The sequence below is a fragment of the Epinephelus lanceolatus genome, chromosome 5 (genome assembly GCF_041903045.1).
Source record: "Epinephelus lanceolatus isolate andai-2023 chromosome 5, ASM4190304v1, whole genome shotgun sequence".
Lineage (NCBI taxonomy): Eukaryota > Metazoa > Chordata > Actinopteri > Perciformes > Serranidae > Epinephelus > Epinephelus lanceolatus.
The window spans coordinates 34,013,287-34,036,452 of record NC_135738.1 but is presented as its reverse complement, the minus strand read 5'-3'; the positions used below and the strand labels follow the sequence as shown (position 1 = coordinate 34,036,452).

The following is a 23,166-nucleotide window of genomic DNA, read 5'->3' as shown; positions in this document are numbered from 1 at the left end:
CAAATCAGATGGCCAACCAAAGGAATGTTCTATCAAAAAGAGTATTCCCACAACAAGCTTAAATTTCCCTAGCCTCCATCCCTCCTTCCACCTCCATCTGTCCTCTCTCCTCTGGGTGTAGCGCAAATAAAGTTATTTCCAGTCAAACATGTTTTCTGCTTTGGTCGTGCTTTTGGAAATAGCTAAATAACGCTCAGCATCTAATGAAAACCAACATATGTCTGAAACACTTTATTTGTGCTTTCCAAAATGGAGATTCAGGATGTCCCAGATGTTTTCATTTGTGAGACATTCCATTCAGTTTTGCTCATCAAAGTAATAGATTCTGAGACACTATTTGGTCCTATATGCAGGCACTGGTATGACATTTAACAAACCAAAAACAACAGTATCCTAGGGTGCATTCACATGTGAGCTGTTTGGTCCATTTTAATCAAAACATGGAACAAAGTCTGGTTGCTTTGGGGTGGTGTCAAAGCTCATTCGAAACATGGTGTGGACCAAACACACAAACTTTGTTTTGCCTGAAAACATGGGTCTTGGTTGACTTTAGGTGGGATAACTTGATAACTTTGAAAATCTATAACTTATTATGACCATACCTCGCTCTCTGTCTGTGTAACAAGGGCAAGACATCATAATCTCTCTCTCCTTTGGTACCTTCTCAGTGGTCTCATTCGACGAATGAAATGCTCCAGAACTCGCTGTCTTGTCAGCTGCTCAATTTTTTTTGCCTTAAACAAAATCAGACAACCTAAGACTACACAATGTTGGGGTTGCTCCATTATTTCTGAGACCAGGAGGTGTTTCATTCTGATATTATGTCCCATAGACAACACACTGTTTCGATGGCGTGACATTTTCTCACAGTTTCTGGTGCGCTTCATAAAGTGCAGTGTAAACGCTAACTGAGCCAAATGAAAAATGCAACGATTTTGAAATTTCACCACCAAATTGCACCAATTCTACTGAGCTATAGGTGTGAAAGCACCCTTAAACTACACTTGCCATGTGTAGATGCTATAATGTGGACGAGTTGTCTTTCAAACCCCTAGATCCTTGGCAGTGCACTTTTGACTGGACCAACAAAGGCTATACCTCAACAAGACCTTCGGCCAGACATTTCAAGTGAACTGTGAACTCACTCTCTGAGAAGATAATGATGGCTACCTTCATAGAACTGACAGAATTACTTTGTATCAAAAGTTTAGTTCTTAGCCGTATGCTACTTTCTTGTATTTTGGCTCTTGGCCCTGAGCCCAGCATGGCTTCTCTTGAGTGGCCAGGGAAAGTGCTGAGTAACTTGGCCAGAGCCTCAGGGGCTCAACCTGGGTGTTACTGGCTTCCTGAAAGCCTATTGATCTGCCTGAATGCTTGAATGCCTTGCTGGGTGCCTGTGCGTTGCTGGATGTTGGCTTGTGTGTGAAATTACATTTGCTTATGGATTTTTGTGTGTTGGACTATATGTGTGTGTGTGTGTGTGTGTATGTGTGTGTCTGTAGCACTGCGCTGTTTGATTGACAGGTTTGGGTGTTACTGCAGTTGGCAGGATGTTTTCAGCTTTATTTCTGCTTGGCTGTGAAATGGTTTGGCAAATATCCCCTCCTCTGATTTTGCCAGCATCAACCTTTAAAAACAGCCTTGACTTTATTTGCGCAAAGGCCTGGTCAATATATAAATATTATATCGTGATATGAATCGTTTTAGTTTTGGATATGGTAATGTTGTAAGTGTTGTGCATTTCTGGTTTTAAAAGCTGCATTACAGTAAAGTGACAGCTTTTGTTGTGGTTTTGCATCTAAACAGCTAAGACTGTACTCATACTCCTGGTCCCAGTGTTCACCCTGAGGGCTCCATTATACTTATTTCAAAATCAAAGTTGGCACGCTCTCAAAGGCTGTGGGTGGAATTGCCAGTGTGCTGTCTGCCAATAGGGTCTGGCCTCTCATGCCAAGGGGTGGAGTTGATGATGGCTGAAATAATCATGACATTGAAACCCAAAGTGAAGATAGCACCAGCTGTAGCTGTGCTTTATGTTACGGCTGATACTACAGAAAAAAAAAGATTCTTTGCAACCAATCCAGGAGTTGTTTACATGAACAAACAACACAATAGATGGGATATTATTCATATCATATTCATAAATTAGCTTACAAAAGCCCCTTTTACACTGCTTGTTCAAGGCAGGAATTTCACGCTGTTATATTGCCTTGCTGTTCTGTGTAAAAGATACAATCCTGGGACATAGTTAGTGACAGTGTCAAAATTAGGGCTCTAAAAGGGACAACCGGCAGGACAGAATCATAGGCGGCATGAGTGTGACATCTTATGTGTGTGTCCCATCGTAGGAGATTTGAAAATAGCTGATAGCAGTTAGCAGCTAACTCAAAGACAGAAAACAGCAAGTGAAAATGTAAAAAATTGGAAAATCAATGACTTCCAGTAGCTCCTGAGCCTCCGAACAAAGAATGAGATCAGCTACCATATAACAGGGATGATGAATGATTGTTATTGTCATGTTACGCCATTGTTACTGTATATAAAGCGCTGCTGATGCATATGTTATATGTCACACTAGAGGCTGATGCTGTTGTGTTACATATCATGCCCGTCAAGTCTCTTTAGCTTCTTTTTTAAAAGGGCTATAAAATGATTAACCTAATGGTGTATGAGTGCAGTTTTTTCAAAAATCCTTGCAAATTGCAATTACTCTACCATATGCACTGCTGTTAGAGAATTTGCGTTTGTTAGGATAGTAAAGGTGTGACCCTCCTGACTCGCCCTCTGATTGCCTGGTACTTGTTGCCTTAGTTGGTTGGGTTGGTTAGGCTTAGACAAGAGAAGTGGAATTGGTTGGGGTTAGGGTAAAAATGTCAGAGTAAGCCAATTAGAGGGAGAGTAAGGCAGAGTATTGCAGGTCATGCTTTCGCTTTCCTATGAAATGCAAATTCACGTCGTGCTATAATGCTCTCATGGTTGCTTTGAATGAATACTGTGAATAAAAACTGCAGGATAAACAGGTTCACTGGAAACTGAAGCTGTTAAGAATGCAACTAATCACATGAGTTCAAAACTAATTGTGGGTTGGCTCCACTCCAAATACAGTTTAAGGAAAGTGACAGCATTTAGTAGTTATCTTGGGCAGAGGCATATTTGTATACAGTAAAGTGCGAGACTTACAATTGTATCACGTTTCTCACATTCTGATTACAATAATAAGCTATACTTATATTGTTAGTATTGTATTTTAATCAGATCAACTGACAATGAATCATCATAATAATGTCTTGATAGAGCAAAGACGAAGGCACAGTACTTGCTATGTACACGTAAACTTGCTGTTGCCAGAGTTCAATTTATTTTGTCATTCTAGGTTTGACATCACAACACAATGAAATGTCAGTAAATTCCTCAAGCCAAGTCTGCAGCACCACAGACTTGAAGAAAGTGTGCACAAAAAACTCAAAAAGTCCACACAGCAGCCCTCAAGCTTCACAGCAGGACAGCCAGGAGCCCTTCTGGACTTTCTGGGAAGCGCCTCAAGGACAGTATGTATGGACTTTGGGACAGGGCCATAGACATGCATCGATTAACATGGAAACCTTAAGCTCTGAACTATTACATATAGTCTGTAAATGCAACCAAATTTGAATTCAGAAGGCCGACTTTCAGTGGTCAACAAGTGAAAAAAGCAGAAACAAAACGTAATATTTATAGCTCCGGTACAATTAGAAGTCAACTAAGAGCACAGCACTGCTGCAGTGAGTGGTCACTGACACTCTGTCTATGACTCAGAGCCTCCTCTGTTGCTCCTGCAGCGCCAGATGGTCAGTCAATTGCAATCGTATGTTTCAAAGGATATAAAATGACTCTTGACCTCTAGAATTTATTTTGGCACTGAGTTCACAATTATTGCTTAGGGGCTAATTTTCAAACAGTGTGACACATAACAGACCATTTTCACAAGTTATCCTGGGTTCCCTTGGGGACATTTGTCATCTCTTCATAGCCACTGATGGGTATCTGCGGTTTATTGATCCGATGACATGTTTCGGGTATCCATCACCATGTCATGTGCTTCAGTGACTGAATCACAACAGACCAGGGCGCTCTTGAAAAAGAGATTGTAAATCTCAGTGAGTCTTTTACCTGGTTGTCTAAAGGATATGTAAATATATTTATATTATACTGGGTGTCAGGTGGTGCAGATTAATGACCAATTAACAATGGCTATGAAGAGAGGAGAAATTACATTTTGCAAAACAAAACTTGATCTTTTTGAATGTAAAATATAAAAATTACTGAACCTTCAATCTTTTATCATTTTTCAGGGCTCTGAAATTGAGTCTGTATCTCATCACAAGTATCGTTGAATTATAATTGATGACTCTCTTATTTAAACCTCATATTCAGCAAGTGATGATTAAAAAAAAAGTCAATATTGGATTTTTATTTCAGAATCAAGTCTTAATTTTTATCAAAGGCCAAAAGGAGACTTGTTGCTGTCACCTTTATGTCTGTGCTAAGTTAAGGCTGTATTATAGTCATTCATTTTCACAATGCACTGAGATTTTTTAAAAGTCTTGAAGCTCTTATTCACTGTTGCTCTCCGCTTGGGTTGGATGATCTGCCTTGTCCACTGGTACTAATGGCACATTCTTATTTTTATGGATGTTCTTGGACTGATTCCGTCTTACTTACCGATCTACATCCAACACAATTGTGTGGAAAGTTATTATCTTAAGAACTTATCAGAACTGTTTTCTACTAACTGTCCCTAAGTTGGTACTGGACTGGGTAAAAGGATGTTTAAGTATGCTATTCCTTTGGCATGGAATCCGTTGCAAAATTATCTAAGGACGCATTCACACTGGTGCTATTCGGTCCGCTTTAAACGAACCCTGGTCCACTTCCACAGATAGTTTGGTTAATTTCGAGTGCTGTGAACGTTCATTTTAACTCTGGTGCGGACCAAACGAGCAAACCCTGGTCCACTTGAAAACTGGGGGTCTCGGTTCACTTGCAAGTGAACCCTGGTGCAGTTAGCTTACAGTGGGAAATGCAAACGGACTATCCAGTGAACCAAAGAGAGGAAGTGACGTGGAGCACAGTGCATTTTGGGTAGAAAAAAAAAACAAAGCCAACAATGCGAACCGGGAGAAGCAGAGGTCATAAAGAAGCTCACTGACTTGCCTGTTGCTCCTACTGGGCAGCTTCTTGTGAAAAAAACAATTAGGTTTGAACACCAAAGTAAAAACAGAAACCCCAAGACTGCATAAATGTGGTGTTGCTCTAGTGTTTTTGTAGTGACCAAGCCAGCTGAAGGGGATGGATTTCTATTTTCGGTCCTGTCCAATCAGTGAGCTGGGTTTTCTTCTTCCTCATGCTTTTTTTCTTCCTGGTCAGTTGTTGTGTGATGACAACTGATGCAGTGTCTGAAATTAACACTTTCCAAGCGCCAAATGCAGGTAGATTTTCAGTTTGGCGAGTAGATATCTGAGGGCTACCCACCATACTGGCAGTTGAATATTTACACCAAAATAGTACTGTAATAAAAAACTATGCTGAGAGTCTTTACCGCGTTTTGGTGTTATTTAGATGCGTGCTGCTCTGCTACTCCTCAGTTGTGTTTTTATGTGCATCTAAACGGTGCCACAAGGTGATTGTCTCCAGCACTCTTGGCTTTGTGGTATCAGCTGATCCGCTAAAATATTACTTGCCGCTGGTCTACTAGAAGCTTTGGAGAAAAAAACCGAGGAAGATATTGGTGAATGAGGCCAAATGAGTCTTATACTACTGGTTAAATAAAGGTTAAATGAAAATTATCAAATAAATAAATGAAGGCAAATCGTAAATTGTCTTATTTGCTGGTTTGTTGCACTGAATATTATCTGTTTTACTAAAGATGCAGGGGCGTACAGTTACTACATAGCCCTGCAACTGACTGAGCATTTGATGTGTATGACTATAGCAATGATCCTGTGTGTCTCTCTTCTGCCTTTCTATCTCACTGTCATCTGCGGCTGGGCATCCATCCCTGCCCCGGCCCTCTATGATGGAACGCTTTGCCCTGCAACTGACAAACAAACACAAGCTGAATGAAGTTTGTTTCTGTGCTTGAGTAAACCTCACTCACTCCCTTCAGATCTGTTACTGTGGTTAACCTTGTCAAGCAAGGCTTCGGGGGATCTCAATTGCATAGATACGCTGATACATTTTCATTTATATTTTCACATAAAAACCGGGTGAGGAGAGCTATGATGGGTTTTGAAATAGGAATTTAAATGAATTCATATTTAAGCAGGTGTAACCTTGAAAGAGGCAACTTCAAAGACTGAGCCTGTGGGTCTAAACATTTCCAGCTAGCGTGGAGACAGCAGGATGTTTACTGTTGCTGTCAGTGTGTTATGTATGCATGTTATTTACTGTGAAAAACCTTGAACAGTATATCTTTTTCGCTGATGGGCTGACTAGCTCACTGATACATGAATACTTAATTAATTCATTAGATGTAAGTGAATATTGTTTGCTTATGTTTGCCTTTCTGCTTGCATTACACAAATCACTGAGATGGGCTAGCAGGCTCACTCACTTAAATCATGCACCAGAACAGACACTTAGATCAAGGCATATGTAAGATACATGCTCTCCCTGTCAGCAATGTGAAAAGTGCAATTTCCTGTCATTATCTGCCTCAGACCTTTTTATGAGGTGCTGCTGGTAATAACGAGGGTCTGATTTTTTGTGTTTCGTCTGCTGTTTGAGTTTGTAACTGTGAGCGAGCGACGGAGAGGAGAGGAGTCTGTCTGTGACTTAGTTTGCATCCTGATGAAGGCAAGTGATTATAAACAAAAGTGCTGCAGCCCATCGGGGGAAATCCACATCGTAATTATGGCAGAGAAAAGATGCTCAGAAAACCTTGTTAAAATCTACTAAGCCCAAGGTTCTTTCTTGTTTGGCTTGTTTTGTCAAGGCTGAATATTACGATCACAAATATCCAAATTTAATAAAAGTGGGAGAAAACCAAATACAGATATACGAATGGATAGATAGTTAATCTATCTATAGTTAATTTTCTATTGTCCTCTCTTTATCAGGTGGATGAATCACACTGCAGTAATTTAATGCTGCATGCAGTTGAAGAGCACCAGCTCCTGCTATTGCCAGTATACACTGTTTAGAAATTACCCTCAGCAATTTAACATGGCCTGGCTCTGGCAGTGAAGCCACAGCATCTGGAGCAATGCTGATTTCTGCAGCCCTGCTATTGTGATGCAGCTGCAAATCCACCTGTGCGCATTATAACATCTGGCCAACACCAAGAAGCGGGGCAAGCAAGAGTGTTGCAAGCACTAGTGGCTGCTGCCCACTGAGGGGACTATTTTAACAGCCTGCTTTATGTTCCCTTAGTGTGGAGGATGTCACTGCAGGTCTGTCGGACCGCAATTTTGGTCCAGACTGAAATATCTCACCAGCTATCGGATAAAATTACCATGACATTTTGTACAGACATGGCCTCCAGGGGATTGGATTCTTAAGACCTGGTGATCCTCTGACTTTTTCTGTTGCACCACCAGCAATTTAAAGTTTTAATTTAATCTATAAATTAAATCAGTATCTACTAGAGTAGATGGATTGATACAAATATTTGCACAGACATTCATGCCTACAGAGGATGAATCCTAATGTCTTTGGTGATCCCCCGAGGTTGGCATGTATGCTTGAGTGAAAAATCTCAACAGCTATTGATTGGATCGCCATGCAGTTTTGTACAGACACTCAAGTTGAATTGTAATGATTTTAGTGATCCACTGACTTTTCATCTAGTGCCACCATCAGGTCAGTCATTGAATTTGTCTAGTAAAGGTAAAGGTTGTCTAGTTATGACCAAATACCTGCAGAACTGATGATATTTGAATTATCCTCAGCTGTGCTTTGCGTTTAAAGGAAAACTCCACCCACAAAATGACCAAGTGTATATCAGTTAGTCATGTCGTGTTACCTTGAATTTGTGAAGAACATACAGGTTTTTTTGCAAGTCCTCTGAAATATTGATTTTTTGATTAGTTGGGGACCACATTTAACAACAGCAAAGCTATACAAAACATTCATTTACAAACTCACAAATCCCATGCAGTATAATCCAAGTCTCTTTTATCTTGCCAAACATGCATTTTCGCTAAAATCTTACTAAAATCTTACTAAAATCTAACTCTACTAAACTATAAGTTTCTTTTTTTAATGAAGATGCATGTGTTTGGGAAGTACTGACTACATAAACAAGACTTTGATTATACTGCGGGAGATACGTAAGAGTTTGTTAACGGATGTTTTGATACACCATGCCTTCCAATACCCATACTACCATAATATATGTAATGCCAGAATAATATTTAGTATGTCCCAATTAGAGACGCACCAATCCAGCTTCTTCAATTTCGATACTGATCCCGATGTTGTGGCTTTGAGTATCAGCCGATAGCTGATACCGATCCGATACCGTGGTTGACCTAAAAAGCTATATACCTTTACATGTATAACAGAAAAGACTAGAGGCATCAGGCATTGATGACTTCACAGTTCTTTCCTTAGATAAAATGAAACAAGATGAACTATTTATTTTTAACAAAAATAAACAACTGTGCAACAGCAGTTAACAGCTGTAATAAATAGACGACATAAAACAGCAGTTCAGTTCATATTTAATTTTCTTTAAAAGAGAATAAATAGGAGGTAAAAATTATATATATATATAAAATAGTAAACTGTGGTTCAATAAATTACAGAATAAAAGATTTAAAATCTTTATAACAAGGATATTATTTTGTAAATTGATGTGAGATGCGGTTATTTCCGGCCTTCTGCAGATGCTGGGTGACATTTTTTAGTGAAATTTTCCTTTATCTAGTGGCTCGTGCGACTTCCGCATGACAACAGGGGAGTAGATGCAGCTAGCCAATCAGGAACCTGCGTTAGTGCGTAGTTAACGAGCTAGACCATGGGGAACTTACCTCCTGTTTTCTTTCTTTTCCCCTCTGAACACTTGAGTTTGCGAAGTGCAGACGACACGCGAAGAGTGTAGGGATTATGTCTCAAACCTTGCAGTGGATTTTCTGGAGGAACTTTAAGTTTTCATTTTTTTCTCAATGGCAAGATATCAGTTTTGGTCGTGCACTATTCCTGGATGTTAACAGACGAAGAACCGACGAGGATAAGCTATTGTAGGTCGTGTTACTTCGGTGAAGACGTAAGTTACATAGGTTGCCTCTGTTGTTTCCTTTAGCTGCTGCGATGCTAGCAACAGCTAATTAGCTGCACAATTACGCTTAAAATTACGGGAGTTGAGAGAAGCTAGATGCTAAATTCATGCTTATTTTTCCTCATGTCACCTGGCTCTGCTAAAGCGGATTGGTAGCTGCATTGGATGTGAGCCGTGGAGTTTCACCCGCTTGGAAACACATTGAACTTCTGGTGAGTGAATTTTGCTGTTGTTGTTTTTTTTGTGTGAACTATTATTGATTCTGACCGGTGTTATGTGTTAACTGAGTGAGAAAATTGATGGTTATTTAAGCAATATCACACGAGAGGGAGTGATGTTATACTCGTATATCGTCACGGCTGTGATTTGGTCAAGACAAATTTGCTCAAAAATGACGTTTGAATATTCCTTCTAAAAATAACTCATAGGCAGCGGCTGAAAATTTTTTGATACATACAGGTATACATATTGCAAAACTCTGTAAAAGTACACCAAAGCATACATTTTCGTTTCCAACTATTTATTTGAAAACGAAACCATTCATACGTCAATAAAAAACATTTTGTTAATAATAAAAAAACGAATGTAATCTCAACAGTAACCGCGCCAGCCGTGTGTGTGTGTGTGTGTGTGTGTGTGTGTGTGTGTGTGTTAGTATATCAGAGAGGTGAAGTATCAATAAAAAAAAAAGTTTCCACTAATTATTTCGGTGTTTATTTCTTTTATTCTTAAGGGTTTTTTCATTAAAATGCGTAATATAGTCAACAATATTATAGACCAAAAGTTAATCTAATTTATTATTGTAGAATGTATTTAGCAAATCACCACTTTCAACTGGAGACACAATGCAGCGGCAGCGCAGCAGCAGCAGCAAAAAAGGCATTATAAAAAGTCGACAAATAGTGTTAATTAATTGACATGAGACATTGGAGAGGTTGTCAGTCCTGTTCTATAGTCTATAATATTTTTTTTATTTTATCATAACTTCTCGGAAATTACTCAAAAATGCATTCATTGTGTGGTTCTGAGCACACGGGCAGCATAAACAATGAAGTTACATATGATGGTCTGGCAGATCGTTGCGGCGCTTTGAGGCAATTGACAGTGACAGTTTTGTCAGCAGCCATTTTTCTTTCTACCAATAACCTATGGTTGAGGCAGCTCCAGCTCCAACCCCGCTCACATGCTCTGACTCAGGCATCAGAGCCTCTGAGCTACAGCGATAGATGCATTGGCGCTGTCTGTGGTGTTTTACACTAGGACTGCCAGGATTACAGCGCCCCTCCAAGCGCCGCAGTCCCACTGGCTGGCGCGGTCACTGTTGAGATTACATTCGTTTTTTTATTGACAGTATGAATGGTTTCGTTTTCAAATAAATATTTGGAAACGAAAATGTATTCTTTGGTGTACTTTTACAGAGTTTTGCAATATGTATATAGCCTACCTGTATGTATCAAAATGTATAATTTTCAGCAGCAGTCGAAGGTATAAATGCTCAGAGGGCTAGTGTGTTTAATTTTTGTAACTTATAGGCTTCAGAAAACATAGACACATTTTTAGTAAAAGTCATAGGAAGAGAAGCTTGTAGGTTTTATCTAAACAGAGTTATTTGCATTATAAAAACCGTCGTGGCGGCTCTAGGACAAGCGCACTTACATTGATCACTTCCATAAAATAAAACGAGAAATTGGAGAAGATTGAAAAAAATGTTAAAATGAAATTAGGGAACTGATCACAGATGCATTGTGTCTGTGTGTTCTTACATCTATTAGGTCTAGCTTTTAATTTGCAGTTATACTTTTAATGAAGTTGACATGTCAGGACAGTCAAGCACAACCCCTTCCAACCCCTGGGATTCCGGGATTACAGCAGCCAATCAGTGTTGAGCTGCAAGCGACAGCACCCAGCGAAATACTGCTCCAGATGAGATTTCTCATCTCAAGCAATGAGCGAAAAATCGCTCTGTCGCTGTCGCTCGGAGCCCGAGCGACTTTTCTCCCGGGCGAATATACACTCAATCGCCCGTTTGCATTGACTTGTATGTAAACTCGTCTCTAGCGAAAAAAAAACAGGTCCGGTGTGAACACACCTTAACTGTTGCACAGTACAATTAGTAGAAAATACACATTTGTGTGTGGTGTGTATTTCAGATTTAGAGCTTGTATCATCTCCCTGAGAATATATAACAACAAAAAGTGATTTTCTGATTTCTACAGTAACACTGTTACCTCAAATTAACCACAGCAATGTAATAAAAAATACTTATATGCATTCATGCTTGGGCACTGTTATTTACGTGACAACACCTGAACAGAACACACACACACACACACATTGTTTCTACCTCTCCCCTCTCTGGAAGTCTTGGACCTCCAGCCGCCCGCCTCCGCCTTGATTAAACGCTGAAAATAAAATAAAAGAGGGAGACAGGTTTTTCCTATTTTATCTTATTTTGTTATATTTCTCCTTCTCCCCTCGCTGGAAGCCTCGGACTTCCCACCGCCTGCTCCCGTCTCAAACACGGAGGTCTCCCTCTCCGCGGAGCACCCACAGCGCACGCCCGGCCTGTTAAATAGCCTGTAACCATAACAACTGTGTGACACAAATTCAGTGCTTTAGTAATTAGATAATGTCGGGCTCGGTCGGGTTCGGACAGAAATATGCGGCCCGTGCTGCACTCTAATGGAAACGTGACGTTTTTTTTTTTACAATCTAGGAACCGTTTGCAGGAACCGTTACTCCAAATGTGATCGAACCGGTACCGGAACGTTGGACCCAGTTCGAAAAAAGAACCGGATCCGGATCCCAACCCTATTCACAATGCACCCATCGTTTTGCTGTTGTAAAACGTGGTCCTGAATTAATTAATCAATATGTTTGCCCTTGTCCATGGAGACATGAAAAGAACAAAGTTTCTTCATGAATTCAAAGTCACACGGCCAGACTAACTGATTTACAAAAGGTAATTTTGGTGGTGAGGTTTTCCTTTTATTCTAATTAGCAAATGTTGTCATGCTAACGCTAAGATGGTTAGCATGGTAAACGTAATACCTGCTAAATCAGCATGTTAGCATTGTGACAGTGAGCATGTTTGCATGCTGATCATTTAACCCTAAACACTTCTGCACCTGTAGGTAGCCTCATGGAGCTGCTTGCATGGCTGCAGACACTTGAGTAATGATGAGAAAATAAGGATGTGTAGCGGCCGCGGCTAGGATCAGATTTGAAGTCAAGTAAGTCTAACACCTGGGACTACACTAACTGTTGGACTGTATGTAACCATTAGTCAGTTTATGTGGTGCTGATTTAGCATCAATTATACCCGATAAGACCTCTGGTGTCAGGTTTAAATGACACTACGATAAAACGGTATGACACCAGTATTGGGTTCATTATTTTGTGGAAATTGTGTGTGTGTGTGTGTGTGTGTGTGTGTGTGTGTGTGGCCTGGCAGCAGTGTCCTGGCATTCCTGGCTTGGTAGGTGGACGTGCTGTAACTCAGGGAGATAACAAGGAGAGGATCATCCTGAGCCTGGAGTGAGAGAGCAGTGAGCTGGCCCCTATTATTTCACCATTATTACTCTCCCTTCCTCTCGCTCACTCTCTCCTTTTTGTTCTGTCTCCTTTTTATGATTTACAGTAGCAGAGAGAGACAAACAGGAAGCTCAGTTTACCCAGAGAGAGACAGACAGCAGACAGAAACAGTACAGAATGAACCATCTCTGGTTGTTGACTGTGACAGCAAGAAACATCACAGATCAGTGTAACAAACCAAACCATCAGATCGCGACCGAACCAGCCGCTGTATTTAGCATGACAGCAAACAAACCCTTTTCATGTACATGGTAAAATATGGTGATTTTCATTCAAATGAGACTGCTGTGGTACCAGATAGCTTCAACTGTGCACAGTTTGTAGACTGACTTCAACTCAGCTGCTAAGCTGTTAGTGACTGATCTATTTTGTAAGTGCCAGCTTATCATAATCAGCTTTTGCACATTTCTAAGCCGGTGATTCAACACAATCTCTGAACCTCAAGTAAATAATTTCAAGAATGTCAGTGCTGCACAGTGTAACTTCTCCACTGTTTTGACAGTTTTTATTGTAGCTTAAAATAAAAAATAAAACCCTAACAATAAAAATCTTTTTCCGAGGGCAAAAGTTGACAGTGACATTTTATAGCCCTGTTATTTGTAAGAACACTCAAGGGGCACATAATGTGTTATAATTAGCTAGCTGTTTGCTGTTAGCTGAAATAAGTTGTACACTGTGACAGAGGAAAACAAGAAAAAACAAAACAAAACAATGAATGTCAAATAATAATGAGAGACTGTGTCACAAAAATGAGTAGATAAACAACTTTTTCTGCTCTCATCAGAAGTTAAATATGCACATTATACTTAAATACTTTTCTTTTAAGAATTTGAAATATTGAGTTAGTTTTGAAACGACAGTACCATTAAAAAAAAGCTGTTATTTTTTTCACAGCTATTTTTGTGTGACACAGTAATTAAGCCATTGTCTAACAGATGGTTATATGGGTAAGAATAATACAAGTGTCCATCTGGTTTCTGACGGAGATACAGCTTGTACTGCAAGTGTAAAATATATTGTCAGTAAACATTTAGCAGCTGCATTCAGAGTCTGCATTTTGCAACGTTGCATTTGAGTTAATTTAGAATTTTTTTTATTAATTAAAAAAGAAATTAAAAAACAGAATCCAGCTGGCATTACGTTTCAAACAAAGCTTATTTCCCATTTGCAAACCTATAAGGAACTACAGGTTGCAGTGGCTCGCAATGGAACTGACGTGTACCCGCCCACATCTTAACAACGTTTAGACAGGACCTGTCTGTCAAGTAAGTTGATGTTGTTATCGTCGCGTCGCTTCGCTTTGATGAATCCAAATTGTTTCACGGATATTGTGAATTGTTTACACTGTCATCAGAGTGACATTGATTTCCGTGTCCCTGATTTCTTCCATGTTTTCTCAACAGTGTGGTTTGATGGATGTGACACTGATTGCTAGTGGACACAAATGTCAATCTGCACAGTTACACAACATGTCCATTTAATTCCCATGTGCATTTGTGCAGCATACTTCCAGCTTTGGTGGTAGACAGAGTGGAGGCAAAGAGCAGAGTGGAGGCAAAGAGCAGTTATTTACATATTTACCAGAGGGTAACACTGGGGACACCAATACCTTTGGATTTTAATTCTCAGCTGACCATAATTGAAAATATTGGCTTGTGTACGTGCTGTGTTTACAGCTTTTAAAATGGTTAATTTAGATTTGGTTTTGGTCCATGTTAGTCCTCATGGTATTAACAGATAAATAGATACAGAGAATCAATACAAACAGAAAACAATACATTAAAATGTGGCAAGAATTGAAACACTTGAGGAGAGATTGCATGTTCCAGTCGTGTTCTGAATTACAGTGGTTGAGTTTCTTTTGTTTACAGTTGGATCACAGAGAAAGCTTTAAAGGCACTTTGTCAAAACATATGTGGAAACACCCACATATTCTGCACGAAACTGAAACAGCACATAACTGGAAACATGTATGTTACTCAGGCGGCATGGTGTTGTGGAAGGAGAGAGTATTAGATGCGTTTGGAGGATGGATATATTTATCCAGGTAGCGAGCATACTGGGCTGACCTTTAACAGAGCATGTGAGCACTCTGTGATGCTGCCTCAGATCAGAAAGTAGCTGTGCTTTAATTGGCTTACCTCACAAGTGCAGTGGACAGTGCCATACATCAAAGCATGATCAAGAGCCCTAAAACACACACAATAACACACACATGGGATTGGTTGGAGTGGAAGTAAAGGTGGAGGTGGGTGGTCTTAATCATCCGTTAAACCCAAGATAAAGGATTCAGCCGTCAGGACCACTGAGGTGGCAAAGTCCTCAAAACCGTTATCTTTGCAGCTAAAAAGCCAGAGCCTTGTTACCACTGAATCCCAATAATGGGTCTTACACAATGCTCTGGGTTAGGAAACTCGGGGGTAAAATGCAATTCAGGGTGTAAATACATTTTCAAAGGCAGCTCCTTCTCTAATGCCAGGTGATTATTTGAGAACGGTGTTCTCCTGAGCCTTTTTTATGAGGCTGAGCACACTCTGTCTGGTTAGACACGGCAGCTATCAGCTCAAACACACCCTCGCTGCCACCTTTGAGATTACTCCTCTGATTCCCATCTCTCCCATCATGGAGACTTGACATTTAGTTACAAGACAGAAAATTGTCTTCAAAACACCTCAAAGGAAAACTTTAGTGCCTGACAGGGGGGGGGGGGGGGGGGGGAATCCAATTTATGTGGCAAAGAGAGTGGAGCCAATGTAAATATGCATGGATACTGTTAGATGTCAAAATATGTTGCTTCATCATTGAGACGGACGAAAACTAGATTGCACTTTTTATGTGTAGATGTTTTGTTTAATGGTCTTGCTGGTACATTGTATCATGTTTGATCTCAGAAAGTATCTGACATCCATCCATCCATCCATTTTCATAATTGCTTATCCTCTTGAGGGTCGCGGGGGGGCTGGAGCCTATCCCAGCTGACATTGGGTGAAAGGCAGGGTACACCAGGTCGCCAGACTATCGCAGGGCTGACACATAGAGACAGACAATCATTCACACTCACATTCACACCTATGGACAATTTAGAGTCACCAGTTAACCTGCATGTCTTTGGACTGTGGGAGGAAGCCGGATTACCCAGAGAATACCCATGCTTATTCTTTTTTGAGTGTACAGAGACAATTGTATAGCTTCATGAAGAGATTTTGTGGTGTTAGATTTCTCTCTAAGACATCACTGGTTGACAGTTGTGTGTAATTGTAAACCACAAAATGTGTTAAACAGGGTGTGGATTATTCTGTAAATTATTCAGTCAGGTATCTGAACTGAGTTCTCAGCTATACACTGCCTCCAAAATGTGGTAAATAAAGTATATTTCTTGCTACAAGCTTAAATGAGAACTTTAAAGAGGTGTCTTTGGTACCAAGAAAGCTGATAGAATGATCAAGCCTAAAGTAACCAAGGCCCTTGGCAACCGACTTTCCGCAACATTTGCCATTCACAGGCTCCACAGGAGGTTTTTGGCCTGAAAGGAACTTGAATGTCAAACTTGAGGAAAAAGTTGAACCCCCCCCCCACATACCCACCCTCCCTCTCCTCTTGAGTCATCAGTGAGGGATTTTGGCGACCCTAATCCATGTTGTGCGCAGTTATTTCAACCCTGAGCCAGCACTCTGAAGAAAGAAAGTGGGTGCGCGGTGGTGCTGGTGGTGAGCGGGGTAAGTTGCGTTCTGTCATTGTTGCCTGACTTCAAAGCCGCCAGCTCACCATGCTCTCCTCTGAAATCCCCCAAAACCTGACAACATTAGAATACCATCAAACACTCTCTGGCTGCCTTTGAAATGCCACTGACACTGTTTGGCGCTGCAATTTGCAGGCTCTAAAGAGCACGCCCGTGTTATTGAAATAAATCTGAGGCTTGTAATGGGAATGGAAATGAACACATCTTTCATGCTTTGGCTTAGAAGTGAGAGTTGAATATTGAGATGGAGCCTTGTTTCCCTGGAGAGTAGGTTGTTGACTTTGTAGCTCTCCCTCAGTGTCCATTGTACCCTTGCCTTTCCTGTCATTTTCTCTTTTTCATTTCCCTTTCCCGTCTTCTTTTCTCCCCTCCTCTATTCTTCACGCTGGTATTCTCCTCTTACCGTCATCCAGATGGCAGAAAACGATTCTGTCCAGAGGGAAGGTTTTAAAATGTCTGCAGTGAGAGAGATAAAAGAAGCCCGACTAAACAGTCACAAAGGTTAAGTGTACTAAATGAGTGCTTTGACAGACTTCAGTCTATTGATTTTATAGTCAGGCAGTGCTAACCATGGACTTAACTCATTTCACTTGGCACTGGCGTGATGGAAGATTGATGTGCACAGACTGATGAGTCTAAGTCGGACACACAGCCAGTGCTTACAAGGTAAAACAGCGGGGAGGGAGGAAACATAGGCCGACACAAGAATGAATACAAGTAGGTTGTAGAATTGTACAGTAAGTTGTTTATTTGTGCATCTTGAACACAAATAATATAAGTCACTGCACTGTCAGTTGTTAGTTACAGCAGTGGTTTGCCATTACCTGTCTCCTACTGTGTGCTAATCTGTATGCACCAATTATTAATTATTAAGTCATGGTTGTGCTCCTTAGTCGACACATCATTCCTGAAATGAAGAGATGAGATACTGTTTCAAACAAACTGTACCCATGTGCAGTTAGTGTTTGTCATATGGGTGCAATGCCATGAAACCTTGGTTTATTATTTCTATATTATTAATTTGTTTGCACATTAAGAAATACACATATAGGCTATGTTTAGTACATTCTGCACACATGTACAACACACAAAACCAGTTCATGCAATAAACTTGCAAAAGAAGCAGAAAGCTGATTGATTCTCCTAAAATCTCACACTATATTTAATAGATATTTAGCGACTTTGTCAGAAATACAACTAAAGAGTAACTACTGTATCCGTGTACAGCACAGCCAAACAAACTCATGCTGTTTTGATAACAAACAAAAAAACGTCAGTAGTTTTTTTTCTCCATGCAATCTGGTTTCATGCTGCACTTTGGGAAAGTAGTTTTCCACACAACAGCAGGGCACAGTAAAGTTGATTACCTTGCTAAAAAGTTGGAGGTATGCAGCCTTTCATGTGCAACTCTTAATCTAACAGCCCACTGTGGCTGCTCCATTACCCCCAAAATGTAGAATATGACCATGTTTTGTTTTGTTGATGCATGTTTTGATGAGAAATTCACAACTCACAATAAAATCCTTCTGGTGTTATACCAGTTCAGTGCTTTTAATGTGAAGCAGCAGGTAGGAAATGCATGGTTTGCATTAGCAATAGCTTAATGCATCTCTGATAGGGGAGCAAACTACAGTGAGACTAGTATCAAAGAAATCTAGTTAAATGCAATAACACTGGTTAACATGTTTGGGTCTTGTTAACCCCTTGTGTGTAAATGCCAGGGCTGCCCCTTGAAAGTTGGAGATTGGAGTATTGGTTGAAGACCCCTCAGTTGACTAAAATTGCTTCAGGTAAAGTAGTCTTTTTTGCTGCTCAGTGTGCTCTGCAGTGTACTGTGGATTTTTTGGTAACTAGGGCTGCTACTAACGATTATTTTGATTGTCGACTAATGTGTCGATTATTTCTTCGATTAGTAGACTAATCTTTTTATCGAAAAATGTGTTAAAATGTTGAAAAATGTCGGTCTGTCTCTCCCAAACCCCAAAATGATGTCATCTAATGTCTTGTTTCATACTCACGCCAAAGGGTTTTAGTTCACCGTCATGGGAGAGTGTGTAAAGCTGCCAATATTTGAGCGTAAGAAGCTGCAATAAGAGTATTTTGGGATACTTTTATAGTACTTTTCTATGAAAAATGACTCAAACCGATTAGTTGACTACTAAAATAGTCACCGATTATTTTAATAGTCGAATAGTCATCGATTAGTCGACTAATCGTGGCAGCCCTATTGGTAACTACATTTTGCTTTTGTGGAGTGAGCGCTTTTGACTTTCAATCAACTCAGACAGCTGCGGACGTGATGCAGCGGCACAGAGGAGGAGAAACTTTCTACCTTAAGGCTCCAAGATAACATTGTCTTCTCTCTGCTGCTTGGTAGTGGTGAATTCACAGGCCATCCGCCCATCCATCCATTTTCATCCGCTTATCCGGGGCCGGGTCGTGGGGGCAGTAGGCCAAGCAAAGCACTCCAGACATCCCTCTCCCCGGCAACACTTTCCAGCTCCTCCTGGGGGACCCCAAGGCGTTCCCAGGCCAGATGAAATATGTAATCGTGTTCTGGGTCTGCCCCGGGGCCTCCTACCAGTGGCACGTGCCCGGAACACCTCCAGCGGGAGGCGCCCAGGAGGCATCCTGATCAGATGCCCGAGCCACCTCAACTGACCCCTTTCGATGCTAAGGAGCAGCGGCTCTACTCTGAGCTCCCTCCGGATGTCCGAGCTCCTCACCCTATCTCTAAGGGGGCAATTCCATGCAAATGTCAACCTCACCATTAAAAAATAAAGTAGCCATATTTATAACAAAACCCATTTAAAATGTATCATCAAGGTCTATATTTTGAAGTACAAAATACATTTGATCACAATATTCTTGCAAATATATGTTTTTCCTCACTACAATGAGGAGACACAATAATGTAAAAATGTATTTTTCAGTGAACAAAATTGTATGACTTTCTGAATGGCCAGAATGGCAAAAAAACAATCACCTACAGATGTCTTCTAACCTCACTTTTTATCAGGAAGGGCTGTTGTATCAATATGTAAATCAGTTATGTACTTTGTGTCTTTCCATTGGCCGGTGGAATGTGCTGTTATGATGCCCGTTTATGGGACAACTCATGTAACGTCTACTACTTCAACACTACTTAGCTCTCTCTCTACTCTACCAGTAGACTACCACATCCACCTGTTGCACAAAACGCACACAGCAGTGTTTCCCCTAGGATGGAGTTGTAGCAGCGGAGGTGAAGCACACGCATGAAAAATAATTTTCATATGCGTGAAACTTTTTTGTATGCTTGCAAAGCAGCCTGCTGGGATGTTTCTGTGTATCTACTGGCACCAGAAGGGCTCTTTAGGACTAAGTACATACAGTACATGTGTGCACAGTAATGAGCAGGTGAAATGTCTGTCTAGCTTACATATGAGGTGTCTCAAGATTTAGGAACATACAATTTTATTGAATATAATAAAGTAAAAAGTCACTTGACATGCTGCTGTTTTGTGCTATGACCTATTTAAGTGTTGAAAGTTGTTATTTACGTGACAACACCTGAACGCAACACAAGTTCAGCATGAGTGCCATGCTGAGCTACTGTGCGAGCAGCGTGTCTGTCTGTGCGTAACAGCAGTCTGTTGGTGGTTATTTACACACTGTCCATTTCAATAACTTTGTCAGCTGACAAACTGCACCGGGCTCGGGGTCAGGTTTGGTCAGGAAAATGCGGCCTGAGCCGCTCTAGCGTGCTCACTTGTGTGTGTGGCGGAACTCCGCCGTGTGCGATACAGAGAGCAGAGGAGAATTGTTAACGCGTGACCATGTAGAGACAGAAATGACATGATGACATAACACCATAAATAGTATATTGTTATGTTATTATATGAAGCGTCCGTCGTGCAAAATAATATCAATGGGGGCTGTGGGCAGGACATTGTTACACAGCTGTGCCTGTGACTTCAGAGAGACCGCTGCATCAGAGCAGAAGAGCACGTTTTAAAATACATTTATTTTATCAATTAGTTATTAACTTTTACTGTTTTTAGCAACTTGCCCGATCGGGCAAGTGGGTTGTTAGTTTACATGCCCGACCGTGAGTTTTACTTGCCCCGGGCAATCGGGCAATCCTTATTGTTGAGCCCTGCATCCCCTTGTCTGCTACATCTTTCTGTGTTGGAAGGCTGTGCAGTGATCCGTTTGATGCACTGCAGCCAGGAATAATACATTTTTTTGTGGCCAGTTTTTAGCAACATCGCTACATTCTCCTGTTTCGCTCTTTTCTCGCAATAATGCACCTGACTGGGGGTGTGGTTATGCACCTTTGTATCTGGACAACAATTTTTTATCCACTATCCATCTAATTTTAGGGAGGCTAGAGTAATAACAGAAGGAAGCAGTTTCACATTTTCACAGCTTTTATTTTACACCCTCAAGTTTATAACAAACTTAAAACACTATCGAAATGCATGTTCATGATACAGGATCTTTTAAGAACATGGAACTTTCAAATGAGTTGTGCCCTAAAAACAATGTTAAAAATTACAACTTAATTAGATACAAAAATTGTGCACAATTGACAATGCAAATTTGTGTGACACCTTCTATTATTGATATTTTTTTTTTTTTTTTTTACTGTTTGTGCAGATTATAATAGATTGTGAGTTAGGAAGGATTCTACAGCTCCACTACAATGCAGCAATGTTGGTTTCAACTTTAACGAGCTGGTTGAGCAGAGAAAGAGCACAGCCTTTGCACTGGAGATGTGAGCTGTGCTTTATTTCCAGAGAGGCACCACTGATCCACAGGCTTCTCTGATAAACTTGATAAATATGGGCTCAAATCTGAACCCATTCCATCCTCAGAAAGATTGCCTCCCAGTGTGAACAGAGCACAGGGATAAGAGACTTCCACATCTTTTGTAAAAGGTTTCCTTCCACTGGTCATGAGCTACCACAGAAGTTTCTGTGTTATGCTAAGCTGAGAGCATGGCATCCATTATTGATGAGTCATGTAGGGCATTGTCTTGACAGCTCTGTCCTTGTTCCAGTGGTGTGTAGAAACATAAACTTTCCCATCTTGATTTTTCCTTTTTTTATGATGACCAAAGTTCAACAGTTTTTGGTTACAAACAACACGTCTGTCCAGAGACATGTGGCTGCATTAATATTGATGTTGTGTCATATGGAAAATCCTGTACGTCGTGTTTACAAATGCAGGGAATTCCTGATCTCAAACAAAGACTTGTGTAAGCCACCATATGTCTGACGCAGACACTTGTCTTAGGCTTGACATTTCATTGCACTTTCAGACCCACGCTGAGAGTCATACCGTACTCTGTGATTCATGTTGCACCTGCTTTCCTGATCAACAACATGTGTACACATCTATGCACGCAGACTTCCTCTGGTACCCCTCCCAGCGCGATCCACAACAGCAGGAAGCGTCATGGGAGGCCGAGGTAAAGAGAAGGTGAAGGATGAAGGAAGGGAGGATTGTCAGGGCTGAGGGTGGGGGAGGACATGGGGATCATGTTGCGACACCAAGGGGAGTGTGCAAGAGAGATAAAAAGGGGATGAACATGATCAGAAGGGATAAAGCCTGGTAGAGTCCTCGGCGATATCTCCCTCAGTCAGACAAGGCACACTCACATGTGCACGCATCACATGCACGTAACTCAAAGGTGACACTTTTCTCCTCCTTTACCTTAAATCCTTTCTCCTCATCTTTTCTTGCAACTCGCTGCCACTGCATTCTTTGTAGTAAATGCAACAGCCCCTGCAAAAGCCAAGTCAGACACATTAATAAGTCTACAATGCGTAGCATGCAATGGGTCATAAATATTACAGCAGGCTTGTGAGAATAGAGATCAGTAACTTTTATAGGAGCCTGGCTGACATAGCCTTTTAGAACATCCTCCTCTTTCCTCAGGGTATCTGTTTATCTTCAGGGCATCTGTTTATATCTGAGAATTACTTCTTTTTGTGTATCGCTTGGCGGCAGCTCAAGTTCTCTTCTTTACAGTGCAGTGTATACCTCGGTGACTGTCTTTCATTTGGCTGATTTTTCTTGACATATCTGTTGTCTGTAATTTGTTCCAAGTGAAGTGTATAACACCTGCCTTTTCTGTGTGCTTCTTGCAGTTGAGTTTGACGACTGTGCAGGGAACGAAGATGTGAAGTTTGAGGTGTCGGACCCCAGATTCCACGTGGACGGAGATCTGAATCTGGTTCCTCAGCGAGATGTCCTGTACAGCCGGCCAGTCCTGTTTATCCACGGGCTCAGTGCACGTGCAGATGACACGGCACAAGTGGAAGTCACTGGACTGCCGGTCCAGTCACCGCACGCTCTCAGGGTTAGTACAGTAGACTGCTGCTGCTGCTTGTGTGTGTGTGTGTGTGTGTGTGTGTGTGTGTGTGCATGTGCGCATGTGCGTGTGCGTGTGTGTGTTATCAGTGTCTTTGTTTATGCTTCATCAAAATTGAAAAGGTTATGCTTCATTAAAGACTGAAAAGGTTACCGTAATGTAGTATGTATGTAATGTAGTAATGTAGTGTACCAGACATAATGTAGCGGTGAT

At 40.9% G+C, this 23,166-nt stretch overlaps 1 protein-coding gene across 1 annotated transcript in view; it reads left to right on the top strand.

Annotated features, from left to right (window-relative positions):
- Nucleotides 1-23,166, top strand: part of cdh13 (cadherin 13, H-cadherin (heart)) — a 476,360-nt gene that overhangs the window by 137,066 nt on the left and 316,128 nt on the right. Inside the window, exon 3 of the mRNA XM_033635485.2 lies at nt 22,730-22,941. Within this exon, the coding sequence (XP_033491376.1) occupies nt 22,730-22,941 (212 nt within the window). The remainder of the gene's footprint in view (nt 1-22,729; nt 22,942-23,166) is intronic.